Genomic DNA, 25,872 nt, shown 5'->3' on the forward strand with positions numbered 1-25,872 from the left:
AATCAAGGAACAGGTTTATTGTTTGAGGTTTTTTAAAAGTAGAACTTCAACAAGTAGCAAACACTTCACAAAACAAAACAGCACTATTTACAATAATCATGTCGTGATTTTTTTTGCAAAATTGAAACTCATAGAAGTAAGGTCTAGAAAGTCATAGAAGTAAGGTCTTATGTGGTCCATAAAGGATATCAAAATATAAATCAAAATTAAGAGGACAGAATATTAGAAACTATTGTGTGGTAGCTACACAGGAAAAGAAAATGCAATTATTCATTTAATAATATCTTTCCCTAGCAATTATGTATTTTAGACAGAAACAGTCAGACCTTGCACACAGTCATGAAACTCAGACCAATTGCAAAAGTTGGGTGTTCATCAAGCAAAAAAGAGCCAAATAAAAACAGCAGGTTAACCCAGAACTAAATTATATAGAAATCTGACACCTTAGCTGCCCTTGCAAAGCCATTTCTCCCTTGGCTGTAATGCCTGCATGGACCCCACCAGCACAAGGCAGTGAGCACCTCCTGAATCACAGGCTGGTGGTGCCCTCTGATTGCCAGGGGAGAGGAGAGGTGCCTGGATTAGGGCTGTGCAACTCCAGGCACAGGACCCTCAGTGCAACACCAGTGCCTGCAAATGCTCACCACTGCTTAATTAGGGGAGGGAAAAACCCACCAACAAATCTAAAATATCTCACAAGCTTGAGTAAGTATTCAAACCATCAAGGTGAAGCATGAATTAAAACCCCACTCCATCAAAATATTGCTAAGTAGAAGGTGTTTCTTTCTTGTTGAAACTCCTCTGAGTGATATAAGTAAAATTTATAATGAAAAAAGAGATCTCATCTACAGCTCAGTATCCAGGATATTATCCTAAGATACCAGAGAGTCAAATTTTGATTTGTACTGCAAGGTAAAAACCAAAAATAAATTAAAAATAATAATAAAAGAAGAAAATTTCTCACTATGCAAGTATTCTGGTCACATCTCAGTACACCACAGTTCCTCTGCTTTTGGTTTCAGCTGCTTTGTGCATGAGCACCATTCAGCTGCTGCCTGCTCAAACAGTGCCTCTGCAATTCAACTTCACTCATCTTGTTGCAGAGCTCTGGTTTCAAACAAATTATTGGCTATGAGGTATCAATAACAGGTTGAGGTAGCAAGGGCAGGATGATTTTAAAACAGTCATTGCCACTTAAAAGGAAGATCAAATGCCTAACAGCTTACGTAGCTGTTAAGTATATGTGAGATTCTGAGCCCAAACTATCAGTCAAAAGTCACAAAGAAAGTCTGAGCCTCCAAAAATCAAAGCATTTTAATCACAACCTGTTATTTTAGCATATTCCATACACAAGCAGAAGGCATGTCTGTTACTCTAGCAAGACAACAAAATTGAGCAGACCCCTCACCCTGTTATCTACTGCAGGACTGAAGTCTACAATGTCCCCTTAACTGGTTAACTGGTAGAGTGTTCCCAGCAATAGAAAAGGTATGAGCCTTGGAGACACATCAACTAGGTCAACCTGATCAAAATAGCTGCCTAAGAATGGACAGCAGTGGTTTTATAAGAACTCTCCAGGCTGGCTCTCTACTCCCCAGTAACACCTAGCTTGTTTCAGAGGGATTAGGACAGTACTGAAAGGAGAGGAATTGCAGAATAAACAACCATTTCTGGAATGAAGTGCTTCCATGAAAAGGTAAATCCTTGCTCCTGAAAACTCTCACTATTCAACAGACAGCAAAATTAACATCAAACTAACCAACAGAAGTTTCCCTTCCATAAGTTGGCGAGAAAGGGAAAAAAAACTACCATTCTCTTTTTTCATATTCCTCATTCTTTACAGACCTGAGCAGACAAATCAAGCAAGTCGCTGTCAGATTTGCCTAGACATTTATACTGTATTACTGATTTCCCAAAGAGGGTCTGTCAACATTGAGACAAGGGTCTGAAATCCACTATCTAATCTTATCAGTATAGGAGAAACACACACGCTGTAGATTAAGCCTAAATGTTAAAGTGCTCATTTGAATCATCAAGATTTCCTCACTATATACACAGTAATTAACAACAAACAAAAAAAAATCATAGAGGGGTGATAATTTGACAATGGTCAATTCTCTGCAAGAAAAGCAGAGGAAGCCTGACCCCACAAGAAGGGATGTACAATGCCTGGAGACCATCTTTAGACAGCACTGTAATCTAAATGAAAAAAAAAAAAAAAAGCTCTTGTCCATAATGCAGCATGTGCCACTTAAATACTAAAGATATCTATTTTTAACCTTGTCTTTCACATTTGCTAGACTGGCAGAACCACTTTAACCTAGAAGTCTTTGTGTATAATCTTCATTTCTTGTCTGTCCTCTTCTGTTTTTATCTTGCATTCTGTGTGTATACAGCTGTTATATAAAGAACCTTAGCATGAACAAAACTAAAAATCACTTAAAAATCCTCACTGTAAAAAGAAATCACTGCATTATAGGATTAATCTGTTGAATATCAGGGTTTTTTAACTGCAAAAAATGTAGAAACTGACCATGTGTCAAGGTTAGTCAAGGTTAGCTGCTGAATTCATGAAAAAGACAGACAGGTTTGTGTCATCAAACATGATGATTAGTTTCTCAGTCCCAGAGTGTCATTTCACAAATCATTGATAACCTCATCAGGTGAGGTAAGTCAGTTCACATTTCAAAGATAAAGCCCTAAATAATTGCCTTAGCAAAAGTAATGAGGATTATGAAAGCCAGAAAACCATGATTTTATCAAAACAAATACGAAAAATATTCTTGAAATCAGTTCTAGGCATTCTTACATATTCTAAAGCATCATTTTTTACCTATTTAAGACCACATTGCATTTTTGCAGAAATCAAAATCCCAAACAAGTCAGCTTTTCTTTCTAAATATTTGCTTCCTTTAAGTTTCCGTACAAGTTCAAATCCAACACCCATGTAATAGTACATTATACGATTTTTTTTAATTATGTAGAGCACAAATTTATGGCAAATGGTGCATTAGGCACAGGTATTCTAATGTTTATTACCAAACCCCAGTTATCTAAAATTCCTGGTAGCTGAAATAAGGGCGTATGCTGCCGTACCTAACTATCAGGGGAACTTATTTAACATGATTAACTGAAACCCTGACCCTCTGAATTCATATTCCCTCTGACATTTGGATTATTAAAGCTATAACTGCTCTGAAAAAGAAAAGGCTAAAATGAGCTAAGAGGCAAAGACTTTTCTAATTACTTTGTTATTTTAAAACGAATGCCAGGTGATTACCTAGGCAAGAAGAAGCCAGAGTGCCCCAGCTGGAATGGCCTACGGTGCACTCGGACACGATGCTGGAAGGCACAGCACGGCCTGAGACACGAGGTACAAGAGTTACAGTAATGTGATTACACGGCTGCACAATTCAGGAATGTGAAAATCCTGATGGTTCAGTTGCAATTCTGCTGGTCATTTTGTGTGTGTAATTATTATTGATTTATTTCTTGACTCAATCTCAGAGAAAGCACAAAAAAAAAAAATCCAGGTGTAAATGTAGTTTTTAAATGGTATTTTCATTTGGCATTAATTGTTTCAATGGTATTTTTAATTCTGCTGTCCAAGATATAATTTTTTTTCTCTTGACTTCAAGTTATCACATACTGTGCTTTAGCAAAATGAAGCGATCAAGTGTGGAATGGGCACTGAAGGCAAAGACTCAATAAAAGAGCAGCATGCTTTTCAATCTGGCCTTTTAAAACATCCACTATCAGAGGGCTTTGGAGGTTTAAGGGATTAGATACCATGACACATCTGTCAGATTATTATGTAAGAAAACTTTCCTGCTGTTTTCTGTGGGGAAAATGTCTGCTGTGAAATATTTTTTTAAAAATTAAAACAAAAAAACACAAAAAGGCAATATTTGCTTCATAGTTTTTATTTCATGGAGAAAAAAAAAAGATAACTTATTTTTCCTGGCCTAAAACCAAATTATATTTAGCACTCTGACTGCAGACTTCTATCTGAATATGGATTAGCAGAATGCACATGCTTTTACTGTTCACAACAGAGATTATGCAAAGATATCAGGATTTGTAGGTTGGCCTAACTTAGCAATAATTTACAGAGCCAGGAATCACTGACAGCATGCAAAGAATTGCAATGAAATGTGAAATGATAATTCATGTTACATTCCAGTTACATGCTTAAAAGCACTTTAAATGACTGCTAAACTTAGGAAGCTTTTCTGTCTAAAACAAAAGCCAAAATAATTTTATGAAAAATACCCAATATCATCCTACCGCTCAGACGCTTTGTTTGGGTAACACAGTTACATCTCGTCTGTGGTGTGGCAGCAGTGTCCACATCCTGCTGCTGAGGGTACTGCAGAGCAACAACCAATCTCCAAATTCACATCACACATGGCTGGAAAGCTGCAGCTTCATTAAAATTATTATGAGAAGCAGAAGTCTGAAGCCATCATCCACCACCAGTTGGATACTACAGATTTAAACAATTATTGTAAGTTCTGTATTGGTCCATTCTGATCTTCAAGTTCTGCAATTCCCATGCCCCTGCTGAGTTCTTTTAGACATCTCGCCCTTACAGCAGGGGACCAGATGATGCAGGGCTGTTTAGGTGGTAAGAGCTACAGTGCTGTGCTACACAAACAAGTCACAGAGGCAAACACAGCAAGAGCTGAATTGGATGTTTCTCCTATTCCAATAAATTTTCTCTCTCCTAGCACCTGAAATCTACCTTTGCCAGGAATTCCATTACCAACTGCACAAAGCACTTCAAATTTTACTTTGCATAGACATGAACAGAAAATAGTTGTCAATAGATAGAAACTAGAAAGAGGCAAACTAAAAATAATCAAAAACCTGGAACACCACTACAGATTATGATCAGGGGAACAGAAAGGGTTGGTTTGTTGTTGTTGTTGTTTTTTTTAATAGGCATACGCATAGATATAGATATATAAAGTTTCTCCCAAACTTGACCTTCACAGAAGCACAGTATGACCATGAAAAGTAATCCCTGCTCAAGGATCAATTCTAACTGTTTTTTTATACTGACATTATCACAAATTGGAGCTACAGGGTTCCAGTCTCAAGAACTGACCCATTACTCCCAAAGGGTGCAGGCCACAGCAAGAAACTCCTGTGCAACTTCACAGAGTATATTAGGGCACTTCCTGAGCACAGGAAGCTCTCAGCACTGACACACTCATTTGCTTAACATTTCAAAAACATCATCCCACTTACAGTGGGACCCTTGTTTCCTCCTCTTTTCCTCACTTTCTGTGAGTTGGAAGCTAAAGGAGGGGTGTTCTTGCCCGCACAAAATCATTGCACCAAAATTTCCCCAAATTTATAGTCTATGACTCGCAGTTCCATGTTCTCACTCGTGGCATTTCTGTAAACCATAGCATCCTCAGTAGCAGGCTTACAAGAACCAAAGAGCAGAGCAACAAGAGCCATGAAAATACACACTCCATGATAAATAAGAATGGTTCAGAACATGACAGATTATATTGATGAATATATAACTTGCTAATAAAGGATAAGCACCTTTTGTTCACAGAAATTGTACAAACTTAGTCTGGAAACACTGGGTCATATTTTGTCTCTGTGTGTACCACTGCCATTCATACTGAAGTCAGTTTAATGCTCATTGATAATTTAACACAGTTAAAATACCATTCATGGCTGATGATGTACATACATAGACAGCAACTATAGTCAGTTTAGAAAACAGTCAGTTCATTAACAATATTCTTCACAAAAAAATAGTTTCTAGGAAACTATGTACCAGAATGTTGATTCAGAAATCCATGAGGGTCTCTCGTTTACATGTCTCTTGTGCGAACAATCTTCCCTCAGCTGAGTTCCCTAGCCTGACTTTATAAACCTTGATAAATCTCATTAATCTGGAAAGGGGGAATACTCTTTCCTCATATTGTAAGTCAGAATTAGGAAAGTGAGTTCAGTCTATAAGACCAAGTAACCCATAAGGTTGCACAGCAGCATTCCGAAATTCAGCTTTCTAAAACTATGCCAACACTTCTCATTTGGACAGAATCACTGTACTCCAACTCTGCAGAAAACTAGCCAAAATTTTGTTGCAAGACCCCATACCTTTGCAACAGGCATTTCAAAAATGCTCTATTTCAATCTGAGATATGAAACATCCAGAGTCCTAAGACTTGAAAGCTTCAGCAGCCCTGGAATTACTAGTCTATGCTTCTTTCAAATGATTATTTAGTCTGAAAATATTTGGAAAAAGGATGATGCCTTGGCTCATAGTCAGAAAAACAATCTTTATTGAACACTCTAGTATTCCAGAAATCTGGATTTAATTATTTTGAGCAAAATTCATGTGTACATGCATGCAGATCTGTAGAGATATATACATTTTGTCTTATTTACATGCAGCCCTTACATTTAGACTTTGGGCAGTTTATGCAGACATCTCTTCTAGTGGGATTGAAAAACAGGTTCAATCCAATGTTTTTAAGCAGCTGGCAAAGAGATGTGATCATGGCTCTTCAGGGGCAGAGTCTGTCTGGCACACACAGGGTCACTCTCTGTGCACAGGGGTCTCAGATGAAGAGCTACTCATTCCAGCAGACACACCACAACAAACAAACATGGGCTCAGAGCCTCCGGCACAGCCAAATCTTGCTGCATCTTTGCTCAGCTCTCCAGAACCCAATGTACTCTCACTCCCACACTGAGCATCTATCAGGGCTTTCCTTTTGTTCTTCACAGGGAACCTCCACAGAATACCGAAGTCTGAAATTAATTATTTACTTATCTTTCAACAAAAGTAAATAGGGGCACATACATTCAAGAATCCAGGCTACAGTGCACTACAATTTCCTTTCCAGTGACACCCACATCTAGCACTTCCTGGCTTCAGCAAGGCTTTCATGCAATATTTCTACTAAAAACACCATCATTTGCTTTGCCTCTGGCCACATTTAAATTCAAACACACTCCTATTTTACATACATCTCATATTTCATTTCTGTTACTATGTATCATCCACATTCCTAATAATCATGATGGGATGACGGTTTCTTACAGCAATTTTTCAGGATTTTCTTTTCCTCTTTTCCTGTACTCTGACTCTCTCCATCCTGCCACAAGCCCGAAGATGTTGTTCAGCTATTTTCTGGCCCCTCTTAAGTGAATCCTAGTGAAGCCATTTGGTCAACAGGATCTGTTCAGAGTCTTTGCGGAGCTCAGCACATGCCGTTGAGTCATGGGGGGCCACTGGCACAAGCTGCACTTTGGAACTCTGGCCCCATCCATGCCTGAAGACCCCAGGTTACAGAACATCCTCCCAAACATGGGTCTACTGCGTGCAAACAGTGCTACTGTACTGAGGAAATGTCTATTACTGGGACATTGGAAGTGACCGGAAAGTTTAGATCTTAGTTTCTAGTGGTTTAGCAGGAATATATTGGATCTCTTTTAGTTCAATCTCTGAACAAATAGGGAAAGTCAAATGATTCTTTCTGTCCTGCATACAAGAAAGGGGGAGGATAAAACTTCCCTTCTCAGCCTGGTACAGGACAGATTTGTTGCTCCCGTTTCCCTTTCCCACTGCAATGAGATCTCCCCTCGTTTCAGCCTATGAAGATGGCCGGATCTAGCGCTGCTCTGAACAAGGTCACACCCAAATACCTTGATGCCAGCCAAGGGCCACAGGGTACACAAATGCATAGACAATGTAAACAACCAACTTGCTAATAACCACCCCCAAATCCAAGTTATGAGAAATGACACAGGTAGGTTTTGGACACTGCAGGTAAGCGCTTCCAAAAACAGCCTTGCGCATTACAATGTCCTTGTTCTTTTCTTTTGAGGATCATTTATCTTTAGTTTTGCATTAAAAAATTCACAGCTGCTAATTCAAGATGGACATAATAGTAGGAAAGGGACTTCAAGAAACTTCCAAACATTTACCTAAATAAGAATTTCTGAGGGCATTTATTAGCTTTGGGGCTAGAAGGATTATTTAGCAAAATAAATATGAATATTAAATAAAACAGTCTACACACTCAGGATGGTGCCAAATACTAATGTCAAAAAAAGCTCATTTCTAGGCCTACAAGTGCTTTTTTTCCAAGTCAATCAAACACGTAGCTGATCCCATGCCAAAGCATTTAATAAAACTAAAAATGTTAAGTACATTTTAATGGCTTTAGCCAAAAAAAAATTCATGAATATAAATTCTGTTGTTGAAAAAAGTTTCTAGCAGGAAAGAAAAGCAGCAATGTTTCAGTAAATGTCTAAGCATGTATCCTAAATGCAGTTGTAATGAATTAGGAAACATATTGTACATAAACATTTGAAAGACAAAAATATGATCCATAAAACATACATCATCAATAACTATAAACCTAAATAATAATTACACCACATTCATCACATTCAGAGGCAGGTAAAATATAGACTAAAACAGAGGACAATATGTTCCTGCTCACAGTGTAAAATGGCCCCTTGCCTGCAGCACGTACAGTGTGCCTATGTTGCTCTCTTTTGGTGAATGTGCAGTACTGACACAAATTTCTCTGTGCAACAACTCCAGCCTTAAAAATATTTATTCCACTCTGATTCCAAAACTAATCTTACAGATAACCTTTAGCTTCTGATTTTAATCCTATTTAAATGCTGATTATTTTTTCATTGTTATTACATCTCAGAAAAGGTTAATTATGTAAAAAGTTAGCTGTTCTTGTCCTTGCCTCTTCACCAGGCTTATATGCCACAAGCTACTTTACCAAAGTGGCTCAAATACTTTACAATACCTTATCTACATGCACAAAAATATTAATCAAAAATACGTATGTTGAAAGGGGAGAATAGTTTTGGAAAAAATACTATGATAAATTGTTTCAGTTTTTTAACATGGCAATGGCAGCTGTACTTTATCGCACTGGAAGTTAAGGAGAAGCAAAGGCCAGCAAACAGTAAAGCATTCACTGAAAAATTCAGTGTAAATACAGTTGTTTGTGTGTAGTGGCAGAATAAAGAGGATATGAAAATTAAAGCAAATGGATTTGTTCACTTTATGCTTGTTGAGAGACCCCCACCACAGTCCATAGAGCAGAGACCTAGCACAGCATCATAACACAGTCTTTCCCACTTCCTATACTCTCCTGCACCTCATCCTCTCTGTCCTCCTGGTTTAAACTCTTCCTTAGCCACCTTCTCACCAGTGATATCTTTAGATCCTTGTTTTCCTCATCTCTTGTCCTATTTTGTCTCTTCTGTGTTCGCCTGTTTGCTTGTACATATGTTGCACTATAAAAATGTTGAATAGTAATCCCTGTCCTTTCCACCTGGGCTGCACAAAACTGCAGTAATAATGTTTATAACCAGTTCTGTGTGGTAGTTATACAGAGCCCAGTAACCTTCAGGCTATTTCTCATTCAGGACAAATAATCTAAATTAAAGAGATTAATCCTTAGGGTACACATGGACTTAAGGTACTAAAGGAGGGCAAACACTTTGCTCCATTTATTTTTGTGAAAAAGTCTAATCATCAAAGGACAGTCTTCTTAATTTAAGCACCTAAAATGAAGCTTTCAAACCTATATGAATAAAAATAAGCAAAAATCATTCCTCATTAACAAGACAGAAAACTTATTGGTTCTCCTGGATTTCAGTGGCACAAAATGAAGTGCTCAGCATCTTTAAATCCTCTTTCTTTTACTGAGATGTATTAACTGTGGTGACATATAATTTTAGCCACCACAGTTTGAAAGCTTTGTCCTTCTTCTTCTGTGAACAACAAATAAAGGAATCCATCGATTTTGCATAAGTATAAAAAGAATAGCTACTTAAGGACTTAGTGACATTTAGAAAAATCTTATCTTTTAACATATTTCAAAAAGCTACTCATTGCACTTGATCCAGATGCACCCACCTGCGGCGTGGGTTTTTGCTCTCCCCGGCTGCACACGGCTCTTGGGAGCCCAGCTGTGGCGTAGCTTCCACGTGCTGCCGGGGTTTGCTGCCGTGGGTTCCCGGACACGGCTCCGTGTCTCGGGTGCATGGGCTGGCCAGCCTCTGTTACCGTGTGCTAGGGATCCGGTAAAGAGGTAAGGAATTTGTCCATTTACTCCGTGCTGGGCAGGAACGGTTTATTGGTGACACATGGCGCGGTTCGATGGAAAGACGCGACCGCTCCCGGCACTCGCATGGGAGAAAATGGCCCCTGGGTGCCGGCGGGGTAGGATTTTATGGAGGGGCGGGGCGAGAGGATCCATGGCCTGCCGGCCAATAGGGGCCGCTGCCGTGGCGGTGACGCCAGCAACAGCGACCAACCAGAGAACCCCGCAGGGGCGGGCACCGAGCCTCGGGCCGAGCGGGATCGTGGGGATTGGGGTGGCAGGCACGGGGTTTCCCGGGGCCGGACGGGCGGGTGGTTACAGGAGCGGCAGAGGGGGAAGATCCGGCAGCAGGCAGCGCGGGGCCAGAAACCACGGGGGGAAACAACACAGGGGAAATGCGGGGGTACACAGGACTCAGCTAGCTAACACAAATAAGGACCCCTAAAAGAATCCCAGGATGCAACACCTACCTAATCGGTAAATCAAAGAAATCATACATGGAAGTGTGAGAGTTAAACCAATGAAAGTTTCTGAACCTCTTTAAAACTTCCCTAAAAATCTGTGAGGAAACCTGTGTAGTTCAATTGCTGCATCCATACACAGAACAGAGTAATAGCAGGAGAATTATTGTGACCATGCCATTTGATTAGTATTCCCACTACAGCTGCTGCCCCAGGAGTAACTAGAAGTTATACCTAATGCAGATATCATGATGAGTGAAATTTTAAACTAATTATTACATATAAATAGTGAAGACAGAGATTAATGGAGCCATACTTCAGTCAAATGATTCCACCAAAGTAATGAATGGTAAGAAGTGAAATTGAATAATTCATAAACAGCAACACAGCTCTGGAGCAGAAATTGTAGTAACTGTTTTAACTAATGGCCCAAACATGTATCTTTGCAACATATAACAGAATCAAAACAATAGTGTAACTCAGGGGACAGGATATCAGATAAGATGTAATAATAGAAACAGGTCTCAAGAGGAACAGAATGATTGTAAAATCATAGAATCATCAAGGCTGGAAAAGACCTCTATGATCAAGTCCAAGCACTGCCAAATCCACCACTAAACCATATTTCTAAGGGCCACATCTACATTTTTTGAATACTTCCAGGGATGATGATTCCACCACTTTCCTGGGCAGCCTGTCATAATGCTGGACAACCCTTTCAGTGAAGGAATCTTTCCTAATATCCATTCTAAATGTCCCCTGGAGCAATTTGAGGCTGTCTTCTCTTGTCACCTTGGAGAAGAGACTGACCTACTGCTCTCTCTAATTACCTGTCCTTTCAGGTAATTAGAGAGTGCAGAAAGTTCCCTCCTGAGCCTCTTTTTCTCCAGGCTAACCACCAGAAAAACAGATGTGAAGAGTTGAGAGAACCCTGAGTAATTATCTGCTACAGCACTTCTCAGCCCTCTCCATCCTACTCAATCCTAGCATCAGACTGCTGCTACTTCAGAGTACATCGGGGCAAAACCAAGGAGGAGACACCTGGGCTCAGCACAAGGACAAACCTTGTGGATAAGTGTTTGAGATCTACACTCCCTGGTCACATGTTTTCCCAGGGTGCCCTTGCAATTTGTTATACAGCCATAATTCTTTGTTTCTCACTTGAACACTGCTTGCCAGCACCTCGATGGGGGTCATGCAATCACTTGAAGCTAGGCAGAATAGAGTGCTGTTCAAGAGGAAAAGTGTATGAATTCCCACAATCTAACACAAAACAAATATTTTTTTTTGCTTTCTGCTTCCCTCAGAGAGTGACTTGCCACTTGTGAGATAAATTCCAAAACAAGGAAGATTTTAAACCCACACTGCAATGTGTAAGGACTCATTTTCAAACACTTAACACAAGTCTAATGCTTGCTAACATGGGCCAAGTCTCAGTGATGTCTACTCATCCTGCCCTGAGTTTGTCAAATCCCTTGCTCCACTGAATACCACCCACTGCTGTATCGCTCTGGAAACCAGTCCCAACAAACTGCAAGACAATTTTCTGCACAACTCCATTAATTGTGTCTTGATGCCCACCCCATACAGCTCACCACCCTGCATGTCTTCCTTTTCTACCATCCTGCAAGCCAGCTGTAGAGAGCAGAAGAAAAGCTGTCCCAGCCTGGAGAGCAAGGGGAAGGGAAAAGTAAGGCTCTGTACACTCTTTAGGCTGGAGTTCTCTGCAGATGGTGGGATGCAGCCTGTTACATCCATGACCCTTCACAGCTCAGACCAGTCAATTCGCTCTTGCTGATCTAATAACTCCTTCATTGGAATGATTTCAGTTACAGTTGAGCCCAAACATAAACAGAAGGCAGAAATCTGCTGGTTACAGTCCCTTGACACAGCTGATATATCCAAGAGCAACTTTCTACCACTGAGGTTTTATTAAGGGTCACAAATATTATTTTGCCTTTTAATTTACAGTTTACAGAATAAATGCAAAGTTAAACACCAAATCCCAATAACCCATAGTAAGTGGTGAAAAATACCCTGAAATACTGAGCTTTAAAAATTAAATCAAAAATAGAAATAAATAAATAATAGCCAATCAGTGTTTTTGCAATTATTCTAACTTTGATCTTTAACATTTCCAAGTTGATTTGTATCCTATTGCTACAGAAATCAAATCATTTTTGCAGTTGATAAACAATCAAGTTTACTAGTTAATTAAATCCTTTTTAGATTTCCCCCCTCTCTTTCAATTTTAATGGAGCAAAACTTTAAGCTTTTAATAGCAAAGTGGAGCAGCATTATATAATTCTTTAGTTGATGTTCTTAATTGCAATTACTGGTTTAAACTAGAGAACTCCTTTGGGGGCAGCTCAAGAAGGGTTTTTCTTCCTTAACTAGAGAAGTAATTAGAAAATACTTGGCTTTTCTATCCCTCTGATAATCTACCTTTTTCTCTTCCAAACCACTGCAAGTTTCCCATATCACTGTGATGACATGAACTGGGTTTGTAAATTAAACCCCAGATTACATGTGACATACTTAGTTCATACAAGTCACACATTAGTGATGTTTCAGAATCCTGAATAACACTAATATTTTATGCTGCATTATAAGATACTAAAAAAAAGTTTTCCTGTGATGTCCCACAACACAAAAAAATATGAAAAGCAAACTGCTTTTTAAAAGGTGAAAACTTAAAGAAAGCACCTTTGATTTGCATTTTTCAACATCTGATTGCACAAATGCTGCTGGCCTTCATATTCTACCTGATAAAATCATGCAAGATCATAAGTTTAAAAAAACAAAATAAACACCAAACCACTTACTTGATATTGATTTGTAGAAAACTACTGCTATCTTAAGAATTGCTTCTCAGCTACGTAGGGGTAGGGCTATCTGCATTATTTGATGAAAGAGTGTTAACAGAAGAAAATTTTCCCAGAAACAATAACTACCAGTACAAAAAGGCCAGGGTAATTATTATTAGACTGCTCTCTCACTTGGCCTTGGCAACAAGAAAATGTTAAGTTAAGAAAAAAATCTCTCCCAACAATGTTGAAGAAAATAATTAATAATAGGTAAGAAAAATCATCGTTGGTAGTGCTAAAGTAATTTCCATTGCACCACAAAACCTTTGTTCTGAGTGGCTTGCAGTTGGAACTGGATTATTTCACCAGTGTCTTGAAGAAGCAAAATCTGCAGGTTGAGAGAGCCCCCCCTGCTCAGAGAGGATCACTGTTTTTTTACAAGCTCTCTTATGCAGACTCACAAAACTGAAATACAAAGAGAGGAATGGGAGAGGAATGGGAGGAAGAGGACTTCTCTGCCCGACGCAGACCCTGCTCTCAGCACGCTCGCTGCGGGAAGCGCTGGTTGCAGCGGCACACAGGCGACGCTGCTGGCACCTGCTGAGGACGGAGGCAGAGTGCAGTGCTGGCAGAGAGAGCACAGCTGCAGTGCTGTGGTGTTTGACACATTGCTGTCAGGTTTCCACATAAAGTTCCTGAGCTAGAAATAATCTCAACACTCAGTAGTTTAAGACCAACATGACCAAAATGTGAAATCCTTTCTCCACACAGAATAGCAAACCTTGATATTGAATTTTATGGGTGTACAGACACAAGAAAGGAGCATTGCTGGACTGCACTTACTAGACAGAGGAGGCTCACTAGTAAGTGTGCAGAGAAAGGAAAGTTGCTTCCGAAAAACGTGACATTTTATTTAAAAGTAATAAAATGCAATAGCACTACACAGGAAAGTACAATTTAGTGTTGATTAAATAATTAAAGTGTTATACTTCCTGCTGAGGCTCTGCAAGCTAAGCTGCAACTCAGGTGAGGTACAAATTCCTAAATAACAAAAATGCTGACATGACAATATGCATATTAGAGTTACTGGATGTTGTTATCATTGATAAAATGTATATATACACAATTGTCCTCCTAAAATTGTAAAACAAGTTATATGGCTGCCAACTCACAGAAATGTGTATACCAACTTTATTTACTTGAATTTACTATAATAACCAATAAAGCTACCCTGCACAGGAGAAAAAAATTACTGTGAAATAGATGTAATCACTGTGAAAGCTTGACTGAGAGCCAAGCCTCTTCACAACGTAGGTGTTTCTCAAGCAAAAGTAGACATACAACTACTTCAACATTCTAATCCTAAGTAGGTTTTTTATTATCATTAATAATACCTGAATTGGTGTACTTGAAAGAAAATATACAACAGGCAGAGGTGTTGCACAGTATACTAATTGGATACTATTTGGGCAACTGAAACATATTTTCTGTAAAAGAGGTATATTCAAACTCAGATAAGCACATATACTTGGACAGTTTCAACACTGTTTCACGTCGGATGATGATTCATATTTCTATTAAAGCTTTTTCCTCAAACCCAGATTTTTTAGCATTTGGAAGTTATAAGATATACAAAACTTACTGTTTCCTCCATTTGAGTGAGTTGGGGGAGGGAAGAAAGAAGAAAAACTGCAAAGTTTAAGAAGAACAGTCTGAGTTAGCAACAACTTCCTCTACTACAGCAAACAGCCACCCTACTCTGACAGCTACTACAACGTGTGCAAGAGGCACCAACAGCTTGGGAGATGGCAGCTACTACTGCACTTAGCCTGCTTTTCAAAAAATTCCCTTGCTACCTACCTTCCCATTATTCACCGCTGTGAATAACTGTGACCAGTATTCCTCATTGTGACCAGTATTCTCATACTCAGTGGCACACCTGTGGGGCAAAGCATTTGGCTTCTCAGTTGGACAAAAGGCACATCACAGCTGAAGGAAGTTGGGGGTTCTTGTGTTTCAAAACAAAAGCAGAGGGCCATGGTGACAGGAGAGGAACATACAGGCTAAATCCACTGCAGACAGAAATAGAGGAAAGCACCAACTCTGTCCAGTGTGCCATATAATCAAGTTTAGTGAGTATAATCCAACCACACAGCTTTAGGCAGTCATTCTGATTAATCTGGCAAACCATCCCACAGATTAACTGAATTAAAGTTTGGAAAGATGCTGTCAGGTCCATTTTACCAATACTTGTAGAAGTTATTTTGAGTGCCAGAGGAGCATATCTTTCACCACACCAGTAAGATTTCTCAGTTGCTTCTGGCTGCATAATGTACTAAGCACCAAAGCAACCAACAGTGTGACTGAAGTTAAACTGCCCCACAGCACACTTGTCTACCAGTGTGCCATTTTGATGCAGCTACTTTGTTCAGTCTCTGAATCAGAATAAAAGAAATCAGTGGGCTTGAATCCCACACAATTGTGAAAAAGCACATCACACCCATGAAGACTACAAACCCTGCATGGGGAGGAAAGAGGCCTAACTCAGCAGAACACCTGCAATCACCTAACAGGGCTGAATGGGAAAGGATAGGTGGGAAGTCTTCCAACACTTATGTATTTCTGAGATTACCAACTATTTACCAAAAATGTGTCTGCACTGCACAGTGCCCCCAGTTCATTAGTTAACAGAAAGAGTCCAAATGTCTGCACAGGACAATTTGTACTACTTCTCATTGTCTATGTTTAGTTGTTTGACAAATTTAATATCTTTGTAAGGGACATTGTAAGCCAGTTATTTTACCAAACAAACAATAGAACTAATGAAACCTGTAGCTGTATGTGACCCACAAGTTCCCAGACAAGCAAGCAACATCAGAGCTGCAAGAGCAGCTTCAATTTTGAGCGAGACCTTTCAGCACTCAGCAGAGAGGTGCTTGCACACAAGGGCTGCTCAGGGCATGGGTACTTTCTCCTAGAAACACATTTGGAATTTTCATATTTGTCTATTCTTGTGCCAGATGCACCTTTGCTGAATCCACTTGCGTCACTCAGAGCTGTATTTCTCTTTGCAAAGTAAATTAATCCCATCCCTCTTGTGCAAGGACAACCAGAGTGATAGTCTGATACCTGGGTCAGATCAAGAAATCTGTGTACTACATAGTTTGAAATACAAGTATTGAATTACTTTTTTTTTTAAATCTTGAAATTGAAAGCTTCTATTTAGAAAATAAGGTCCTCTATGTCCTTCTGATAAGCTTCCAAAAGAGACAGTGGATTTATGGGGAATTTCATAAGGAACAACTGACTGGGTATTAATGATATAGGATAGTCAGATGACACTGCACCACTTAGTTAAAAACAATATATAGCATTAGTGAATCCATCTCTTCTGCCATGGCAGAATTACTTGCCATAACAGCAAATTATTTCCATAAAGGTGGGCACAAAGAAAACTTTTAATGTGAAACCATCTCCAGGATAATGCTTTTTTCTCACCATATCCCCTTACTTTTTATACTATTTTTGGGCTCCAATCTACCTCATGACTGCCCCCTCAGCCTTGAAAGGCAGCGAGTGGGCTGCCCGTGCTCACACATCCCTCTGGCAGCACTGTGTGACAGGAGCTGGGGGCAGTGGTGCTGTGAGGGCACAGCAGCAAGGGTGGATAGGGGTCACCTCCCTACGCTCCCCTACCCTGCAGAACGCTGCTGATCAGTCCTGACAGGGGCCAGCACAGAGGGGACCGACTGCTGTGCAGCCACCTGAGCCACCATGGCACGCTGAGGCGGCTCTGGGCACCCGTGTCAGACACCACTGCAGCCAGGCACGGGCTGCACTTCACTCCGTGGTGCTAAAAGCCGGCTGACCCATGCCGTGGGTACTTGGGGCCACACACAGTAGCCTTAACTGCGTCATTTTCCAGCATAAGCTATAGCATCTCTATTGAAAGGAGGGCAGGACTCAGTTCAGTATTAACAGATCTCCTTTCTGCAAAAATGTTGCCTTTTGTTTTAAGGATATGTTAAAAACATCAAGAATCCATCTGCCTTGATTCCCTACAAGCAGAGTCTTCTGTTTCATATACGTAAAAGGTAAAATTACCCCCATTTCCTTAAGAGTCCTAAAGTGCTACAGGTATTTACACACTAACAAAAACTCTTCTGTCTTAACAAGAGATTTCAATAATGTAGGGAACTGCGCAGAGGTGGCTGGCAGAGAACAAAGAACACAGATGCAGAATAACAATCTAACACACGGGAATTTTACCACATATAGAAAAAAATTACGAATGTTTTTAGCAAATGCTGAAGTGAAAGATTTGTCAGTAAGAATGCCATTTAACAGCAAATTATCTCCTCCTGAAAATGGATTCCCATTGCAACAGCTTCAAGTTAACTGTTTTAAAAATGCATGCAAAGCTAACTTGCAAATACTTATACTTGCTAACACCTAAATCAGATGCTATAACTTTCAATGTAATTCAGTCTTTTCACAGAATCAGTTAGGCTGGAAAAGACCTCCAAGATCAAGTCCAGCCTGTAACCAAACACCACTATGTCACCTAGAGCATGGTACCAAGTGCCATGTTCAGCCTTTCCTTAAACACCTCCTGGGATGGTGACTCCACCAGTCACCAGGTGACCTCCCTGGGCAGTCCATTACAATGTCTAATCATCTCTCTCAAGAAATTCCCACAAATGTCCAACCTGAACTGCCCTGGCACAGTTTGAGACTATGTCCTCTTTTGCTGTCACCAGTTCCCTGGGAGACCAGCCTGACCCTACCTGGCTATACCCTCCTTTCAGGGAGCTGCAGAGAGAGATAATGCTACTCCTGAGCCCCCTCCTTCTCCAGGGTAAACAACCCCAGCTCCTTCAGCTGCTCCTCATAGGATTTACCCTCCAGACCTTCCACCCGCTCCACTGCCCTCCACTGGACACCCTGCAGCACCTCCATGTCCCTTCCTGCACTGAGGGGCCCAGAACTGGACACAGCACTCAAGGTGCCTCACCCGTGCCAAGGACTGGGGGACAATCACTGACCTAGGCCTGCTGGCCATGCTACTTCTCATATAAGCCAGGATGCCATTGGCCTTCTTGACCTGTGTTGGCTCGTACCCAGCAGCCCCAGGTCCCTTTCCACCAGGCAGCTTTCCAGCCACTCTGCCCCAAGCCTGTGGCACTGCAGGGCTTTGCTGTGACCCAAGGGCAGGACTCAGCATTTCTCTTTGTTGAACCTCATACTCTTGGTCTCTGCTGATCAATCCAGCCTGTCCATATCCCTCTGGGCATATTTTTAATATTTTCACTTGAATATACAGGGAAGGTCATAAACCATAAACTTAAGGTTTTATATATAAAAGTGAATTTGTTCTAGAACTCCTAGACCAGATAAGGAACCTTTTAGATATAATTTTAAGCTCTGAGTAATTTGTTTTCTTTTCAGTACAGAGAATCAGCACTTAGAGACTAATTTTTCTATAATGAGTATAAGACATTCTTTCTAGGCAGGACAATAACCCAAGGCCAAGGTCTACAAATAGGTGTCCTTATGATGTACTTCAAGTAACATTTCCTCCAACATCATCTAAACAATGGTTTCAAAAAGGTATTTTCCTTGCTCTGGTCCTCAAATAACGCGTGAAGTCTTTGTAATTTTTAATAATTGGCATTTCCGAGCCCATCTCTGCGCTGGGGCAGTACGAGCGCCGGGGCAGGGTTCGCGCGGCCCCGGAGCCGGGTGAGCGCTGCCACCGCCCAGCCCCGCCCGGGGCCGCTCCCCGCCGGCCTCCCCTGCCGGGTCCCTGCCCCGCTCTCGACTAATTAACTGTAAAATCCGTGTACCTGTAATAACCGCGGGGAATGATAAAGAAAAAGGGAGATACTTTTGACTAACTGCCAGCGGGGCTCCCGGAGGTGCCGCTATTGATAAAGGAGGAGCTCAGCGCTCCCCCGCTCCTCTCCCAGCGCCGGGCGGGCCGGGCTGGACACGCACCGGGCGCGTTCCGCGTGCTCTGACACACCCCTACAGAACCCTTTACCTCACTTCAGTCGTGTCGGAACCGGGTAAAGATCACCGCTGGTAACATCTCTGTGCTCCTTTGCTTGGCATCACAGCTCCCACGGCACCTGAAAACAGAGCCGGGACCTCGCTGCGCTACCAAAGACATTGCGGGGCTGCCCTCACGGCCGCGCTCCATGAGCTCGTTGCTCCCTAAGCAGAGCCCGGGTGGCAGGGCCAGGATGAGGGGTGGGCAGACCTGCTGGTCAAAAGGCTGCAGGTGCAGCCAAAGCAGGGCTTGCAGGAGCTCAAGGTCGCTAATTAAGACTTTTAGAACCACTGGTCTGATCACAAAGCAAATTGCTGCTGTTTTGCAGAGGAAAGGGGTAACTGCTTCCACCTAGGGCACTACCTGCAGTTGGGCTACAGGTGCAGTCCAAAATTCACCCGCAGAGCACACACGCTGGTTCTGAGGAGCTGCAGCAAAGTGTAGCATGATGTTTATTGAAAGTGCTGATTCACACATTATATTAGGAACACATGACCGCTTTAGGAAAGGTTATCAGAAATACAAATATGTTAAGTCATGTCAGACATAAACCACCATCTGGTCCACTTTTGTACATGCTAAATGAAATGTTTTCCTAGATTTGTTCATAGGTATGGAGAGTAGCCCTCTTTCTTTTGGGAGAGTATTCTGTACAGGCTGACCTGGCCCAGCACTGGCATTTGAAAATAGAAATGATATAGTGAAGTTCAAAAAAAAAAAAAGACATGTGAACCTCCTATCCTAAAGCTCTGTTTGAGTCTGGCAAGATAAGCTGCTAAGCTGGAAGCTGATCTTATCCTTATGGCCAAAAAGTAGAATACAATGGAAGCCTCCTCCAAGAAGAGAAAATTTATAGCTTTTATTAGGTGTTACAGATAACCAGAGTATGCTTTAATAGTCACTGTATGGACCAAAAGAGATATACAATTAATGTGAACATACTGTATTACTGAACTAGTATTACCACAAAAATTAAAAAGGCTTTACCAGACCAAAAGATGGCTTTGATCTGGTAATCTCAAGAGGATTTTTTATTTGTTTACAAATATTTTTGTTATATATTCTGCAATTCTAGAGCTGAGGCACTACAGCACAGGCATCAAAAATCTCAATCAAATTCCCAGTTTTTATATATCTTATGACTAAAACTTCTTAAAAAATAATTTCCATACAACTTCAATCTCAAATCTCTTAAGTCTCTTAAATTGCTGGATATCAAAAAACACTAACATACTTGCTCCTGAGGATAATTAGCCCCCAAATTATTTTTAAAGTATACCTGAAATACGTTGATAATTTACAAACACGCTTCAGGGTTAAATGATTCGTAAGCACACGCGTCTTTGGTGAATAATAACTATTCTGTTCTTTACTCAAATAAAAAACCTAATTATTTTTAAATCTAGAGTAACTAATTTCTTTAATAATTATTTCTCTAATGAATAAGGCTCACATGGCACAATGCTGAGTGGGATGAATGGCTGTATGTATCAAACCTGGAATGATGTTTTCAGGCTATAAATCCTGTAAATGCTAGGCTCCTGCTCTGGCTAATTTTGGTTTTGTGCTGTTCAGCCAGCCTCAGGAATCTAGATCTGAATGAGAGCTTTCTAATGAATTAGATTTCCAACATTTAAAGGTGTCAGCAATCTAGAAAATGCTGTCCATTGCAAAGATACATTCTACAGTAGGTATTGGATTGCATGCTAAAAACTACAACAAACCAATTAGTTTAAGTTTTAAATAATACATTACAGCTGCAGTATTTCCTAAAAATGTCTGCTTTACCACTTAGGCAGTGTAACAGAAAAACTATGCACTATGCATGCGTGTGGAGGTGAGGATGACTGCTTGCTCCCAAAGGAAACCTAAAGGCACAGGATACAGGTAATGTGAATGAAAACCTGGAAACAAACATTGGCTTCCATTTTATTACAAGAATCCAATTAGGAAGTGAATGCCTAAACTGATATTTTACTGTTTGTTTATTAGATGCCTTCGCTTTGGCTAAAAGATACTACATCATGTCCTTTAAGAAAAATAGCAGTATTAAATAGATCTCATTTCAGAAGACAAATAAAAATATGTCTGCTTTAGGTTTGGCTTACAGAGTTTGCGGTTTATTTTAAACATATCCAAGAACTGATCAGATTATTTTTGATAACTGTTACTGTTCTGCAAGAGTTTTCTAATTATCTGCTTTGTTAAAGGACATTTGAGACAATAAATAATATAGTTTACAATAAATAATTTTCAAGTCAAAGTATTGTACTTACAAAATAATGTAATACTGTAATAGAATCTTCAAGAACAATTCCATTTTATATATTCTGCAGCAAAAATAACATTTCTAATAGGAAGGAGTTACTTATAAACCTAGCAAGATCTACACATTCACGTGTGTGTAAACAACAAGGTTTATTATGTTCCCAGAAAAGCTATGCTTTTACAGTAGGTTTTCAGCTAAATTTTATTATAATATGATGGTAGGAAATATATAACAGTGCTTATGTTTAGCTCCATCACAAGTTAAAAAAAAAGAAATTGAGTGCTATTATTTACAATCAGCCATCTCCTTTTACTTCACAAGTGACTGTATCTGTGTGTGAGCAAAATGTTAGGGCGAGGCGTTCCAGAGGGACTGCAGCTAGGTTTGGATGAGGATGATTTCAGGATGAACAGTGAAGGTCTTGGCAATAAATACCTAGAAAGGATATGAAAATACAGCAAAGTTTACAGACAAAGCGACATTCAAGAGCAAAAGAACTAGTTGTTAATGTGCCAGACTTTATAATTGGTGTGTGCAGGAAACTCAGTACAGTAAATACTATTTAAGAAACACAGAGGGCAATAGGCACAAACTAACCCAGAAAAGGAATCTAAACTCTGTTGTATGAGGATCAAACAGCTTTCCAGTCCTTTATGTTTCAAGCCATGAAATAAATAAACAATGGAATCCTGTGTAAATAACAGAATCCTGTTTAATTTAAACTGGGCAAAAACTGCAAGTGACTTTAAGCATCTTATAAAAAGTTGGATTGTAAATTTAAAAAAAAACTGGTTAGACACCAAAAAATATTTCCATCTCTAATGTCATAAGAATAGACATGTTATCACTACTGTAGTTAAAGGAAGAAATTATCCTAGAACCTATTAATTCAATTCACATCAGTGACTATTTACCTTTGAAATTCAGGCAACTGTCTAGCTTGTATTTATTCCAAAAATACAAACAGCAGTTTATCATATGCCTAATATTAATTCTTAGATATTTTCATGCTGTAATTACCTAAAAGTTAATTGTAGAAGTCAATACAGTGTGCAAAAAATAACATCCATACTAAATCACAATTTCACAATGAATTATGTCAATGTTAGGATGGATTAACAGAACACGTTGTATAAATTATTGCTTAAAAATTGTTGTGCAATTCTAGTGAATCATACTGATTAATGACAAATAAGTTAAAAGACTGGTTAGACTGATCTCATGGATAGAAACAGCAGCACTGTGTCAAGGGGAACAATCTATATAAGAAAGTGTACACATTTGCTTTGTTTAAGCTTGAGAAAAACTTTATCACCAATATATTTTTTAAAGAATTTGTGAAAAAATAAAGTCTCATTTGGAATGGGTTGGTGGCGAGCTTGACAGTTCACTATGTCACCAGACAAGTCCACCCTTTGCTTGGTGATACAGTAAAAAACTCTAGTGCTTCCCAGAGAATATGCCATGTAATAGACAAGGTCATTTAGCAAGCTGTAAGGACCTAGTGGTAGATTTTTTTTTTTTTTTTTTTTTTGTAACACAGGTTAATTTACGACTTTTTACACAGTTTGATTTTAGGTAATTTTCTTAAGAGATTTTGGAATAGTTTTTGAGCAATCCTATTGTTTCATTTACTTAGTGGATTTACAATTAAGAGATAGAATTGAAAAGGAATTTGAGAAGTTATTAAAGAACTTTGTGTCAGTTTTCATTATCTTTTTATCTCTCCCTGTACAAATAAATTTTCCTAGCTAAAGAGCTATCTATTTGTAAACTGTGAACACTTTAGTTTCATAAACTTTTGTTTCTTAAACGCAAACAAAATAAAAAATTTGTTTGTGCTCAGAAAAAGCAAAGTTCTTCAAATTAGTTTTTATAATGTCTTGAAAAAATTGACTTCTCATACATTTATTACATTATACTCTAATATTTTCTTGCACCACACAATTTTATGGAGAGTCAGGAAAACTATTATTAGTAGTGGAGATCCATTAAAAACAGAAACCTAAGTGAAAAAATGAATTGGTATTGTGGTTCTCCCACTTCTAGAAAAGTAGTTCATTACCCTTACAATTGTGGGCTGTAACAGACAAGAGAATTTATTTCCATGTATGTCTTTCATTTCACAAATTCAGACTACCATGGTTAACTGGCATATTGCTGTATTCATATCTAGATGAAACATTTAACTGTAACTTTAATCAGAGTATGACACTCCATTACTGATATTTAGGATATAGAGGGCTTAGATTCCTCCAGCCTATGAAATTCATGAATAACTTCTATTCAGCATCCAAAGAAATACAGAAACTGGAGATGAGAAAGTTGTCTTGGACCATCCCTTTCACTGCATTCCAAAAGCAAGTCAGTTAGCTGAGTACATTAAAGAAATCCGATCTGTTTGAATAGCTTGTGGTTGGTCATGATGTAAAATTTTCTGCAGTACTAATAGTAAAGGCAATAAAAACTTTGAGATTTTCTAGTTTTAGCTAATCCAAAAGATTTTACCATACTCCTGCTATAAATCAGTAGATGTTAATATTGAACATGATTGGTTTGTGGCTAACATACTTCTACTTTTGCTGTGATCAAACAAATTTAGTTTCTGGTTGGCTTTAAATTATGTTAGAGTGTCTTAAGATCCACATGTCAATAATGTATGGGTCCAGTGTATCAAATAACTAATCTGAGATATAACAAGTAAGCAATTAAGTAATAAAATAAGTTTCATAGATAATATACCAAAAATTTGTTTTTCACATAATGCTTAAATCACAAAGCCCTTCTATGAAACAATATATGTAAGATATTTTATATAAACAAAACATTCGTAATTTTTATATACACAATAATTAAAATGGGATAGAATTTGAATACTAAGTAATATAAAACTGACATTTAATTCTCTATCTATGATTGTTTAATTGCAAATTACTGACTGCCACAGTTGGAGCATTCTCAGTAATCCCTACACTGATAATATTATAACCCCTATTGTATCCAGTTGGGGAACTAAACCAGCCAATGGAGAATCAGGTAAGTGCCAAATAATTCTTTTACTATATGATGCTGTTTTGCAAGGTTTGAAAATATATTTATGCTCCATAAGATGGAATAATAAAGCTTTTGATCTATAGGTTTTGGAAATCAACTTTGCAAAACTGTGCAATACAGTAAATCAGATGGCACTTACCTGACCCTTGGCTGGAGCTGTGCCCCTATAGCAGCCCACTGCGAATGTGAAGCCAGAAGTATCTGACATGTTAGGATACCTCTAGGAATGCAAATCTGGAAACAGTGACTTTGAGGGATCTGAGAAGGGGAAGAAAGGAGATTTTCAGTTCACTTTATGGAAAGCCTTTGCTGCAGCTAATTAGGCAGTAGGCAATCAAGAGTTTTTAATAAGTGTACAAGATGTACACAAGTTTACAGAAGTTTAATAAGACATATGAGATGTGTATGTCAAGTTTTCTTTTGGTAGCACTACATGACTGGGGTAGTGAGATTAGAATGACTGAAAGTCAGGGTCAAGGGAAATGCTGGGAAGTTTGGTGGTTTTTTTTCTTAAATATAGAGGGAACCAGACTTAAAGAAAAGTTTAGTGGTAGCAACATGGAATAAAACCTGTTCCAGTACTATCATTTATATGTATAATTTAGGAGGAAAATATTCCAATTTATACCTTGTATCATCCCAGTGGTGGCTCATCCCAGTTGGGGATCCTCTTGAATCTGATGAATGTTTGTAAACTACCAGCAGGCAGTGTTTACAAAGCTGTACTATTCGCTGGCAACACTGGAGCTGCTCCGGAGTCACCGCCTCTGAGCCTTTACTGAATATGGTTTCCCAAGAGCTCCTATGATGGAAAAAGAAACAAATTCATGGTCTCTGTCACAAACTGCAATCTAAGAGCTTCATTGCTTTATATCATATTTAACAAAAGAGGAATAAGAGAAAAAGCACAACCTTGCAGGAAAGGTACAAGAAACGTTTATACTATTTACCACAAATACTGGCAGATGCTGAGTCCAAAACACAAAGTAAGAAGTTAATCTTTATATGGGAAATGTCCACTGCCATTTTTCTTTTGGTTTGTTCCCTGAACTGTTTACAGAGCCATTACTTAGGTTTAGCACATAAAGAGTTACAGTCACAAAATTGTACATTT

At 39.2% G+C, this 25,872-nt stretch overlaps 1 protein-coding gene across 5 annotated transcripts in view; it reads right to left on the reverse strand.

Annotated features, from left to right (window-relative positions):
* Positions 1 to 19,853: 19,853 nt before the first annotated feature.
* Positions 19,854 to 25,872, reverse strand: part of TTLL7 (tubulin tyrosine ligase like 7) — a 65,694-nt gene continuing 59,675 nt past the window's right edge. For 3 of the 5 annotated variants that reach the window (XM_053950724.1, XM_053950725.1, XM_053950726.1), the window contains 2 exons: positions 25,387 to 25,560; positions 19,854 to 22,139 (listed from right to left, as the gene is read on the reverse strand). In XM_053950724.1, coding sequence (XP_053806699.1) covers positions 22,019 to 22,139; positions 25,387 to 25,560 — 295 coding nt within the window. In that variant the 3' untranslated portion in view covers positions 19,854 to 22,018. Of the gene's footprint in view, positions 22,140 to 24,897; positions 25,017 to 25,386; positions 25,561 to 25,872 lie in introns of all 5 variants that reach the window. The other 2 variants (XM_053950728.1, XR_008432387.1) reach the window with 2 other exon arrangements.

The sequence above is a fragment of the Vidua chalybeata genome, chromosome 9 (assembly GCF_026979565.1).
Source record: "Vidua chalybeata isolate OUT-0048 chromosome 9, bVidCha1 merged haplotype, whole genome shotgun sequence".
Lineage (NCBI taxonomy): Eukaryota > Metazoa > Chordata > Aves > Passeriformes > Viduidae > Vidua > Vidua chalybeata.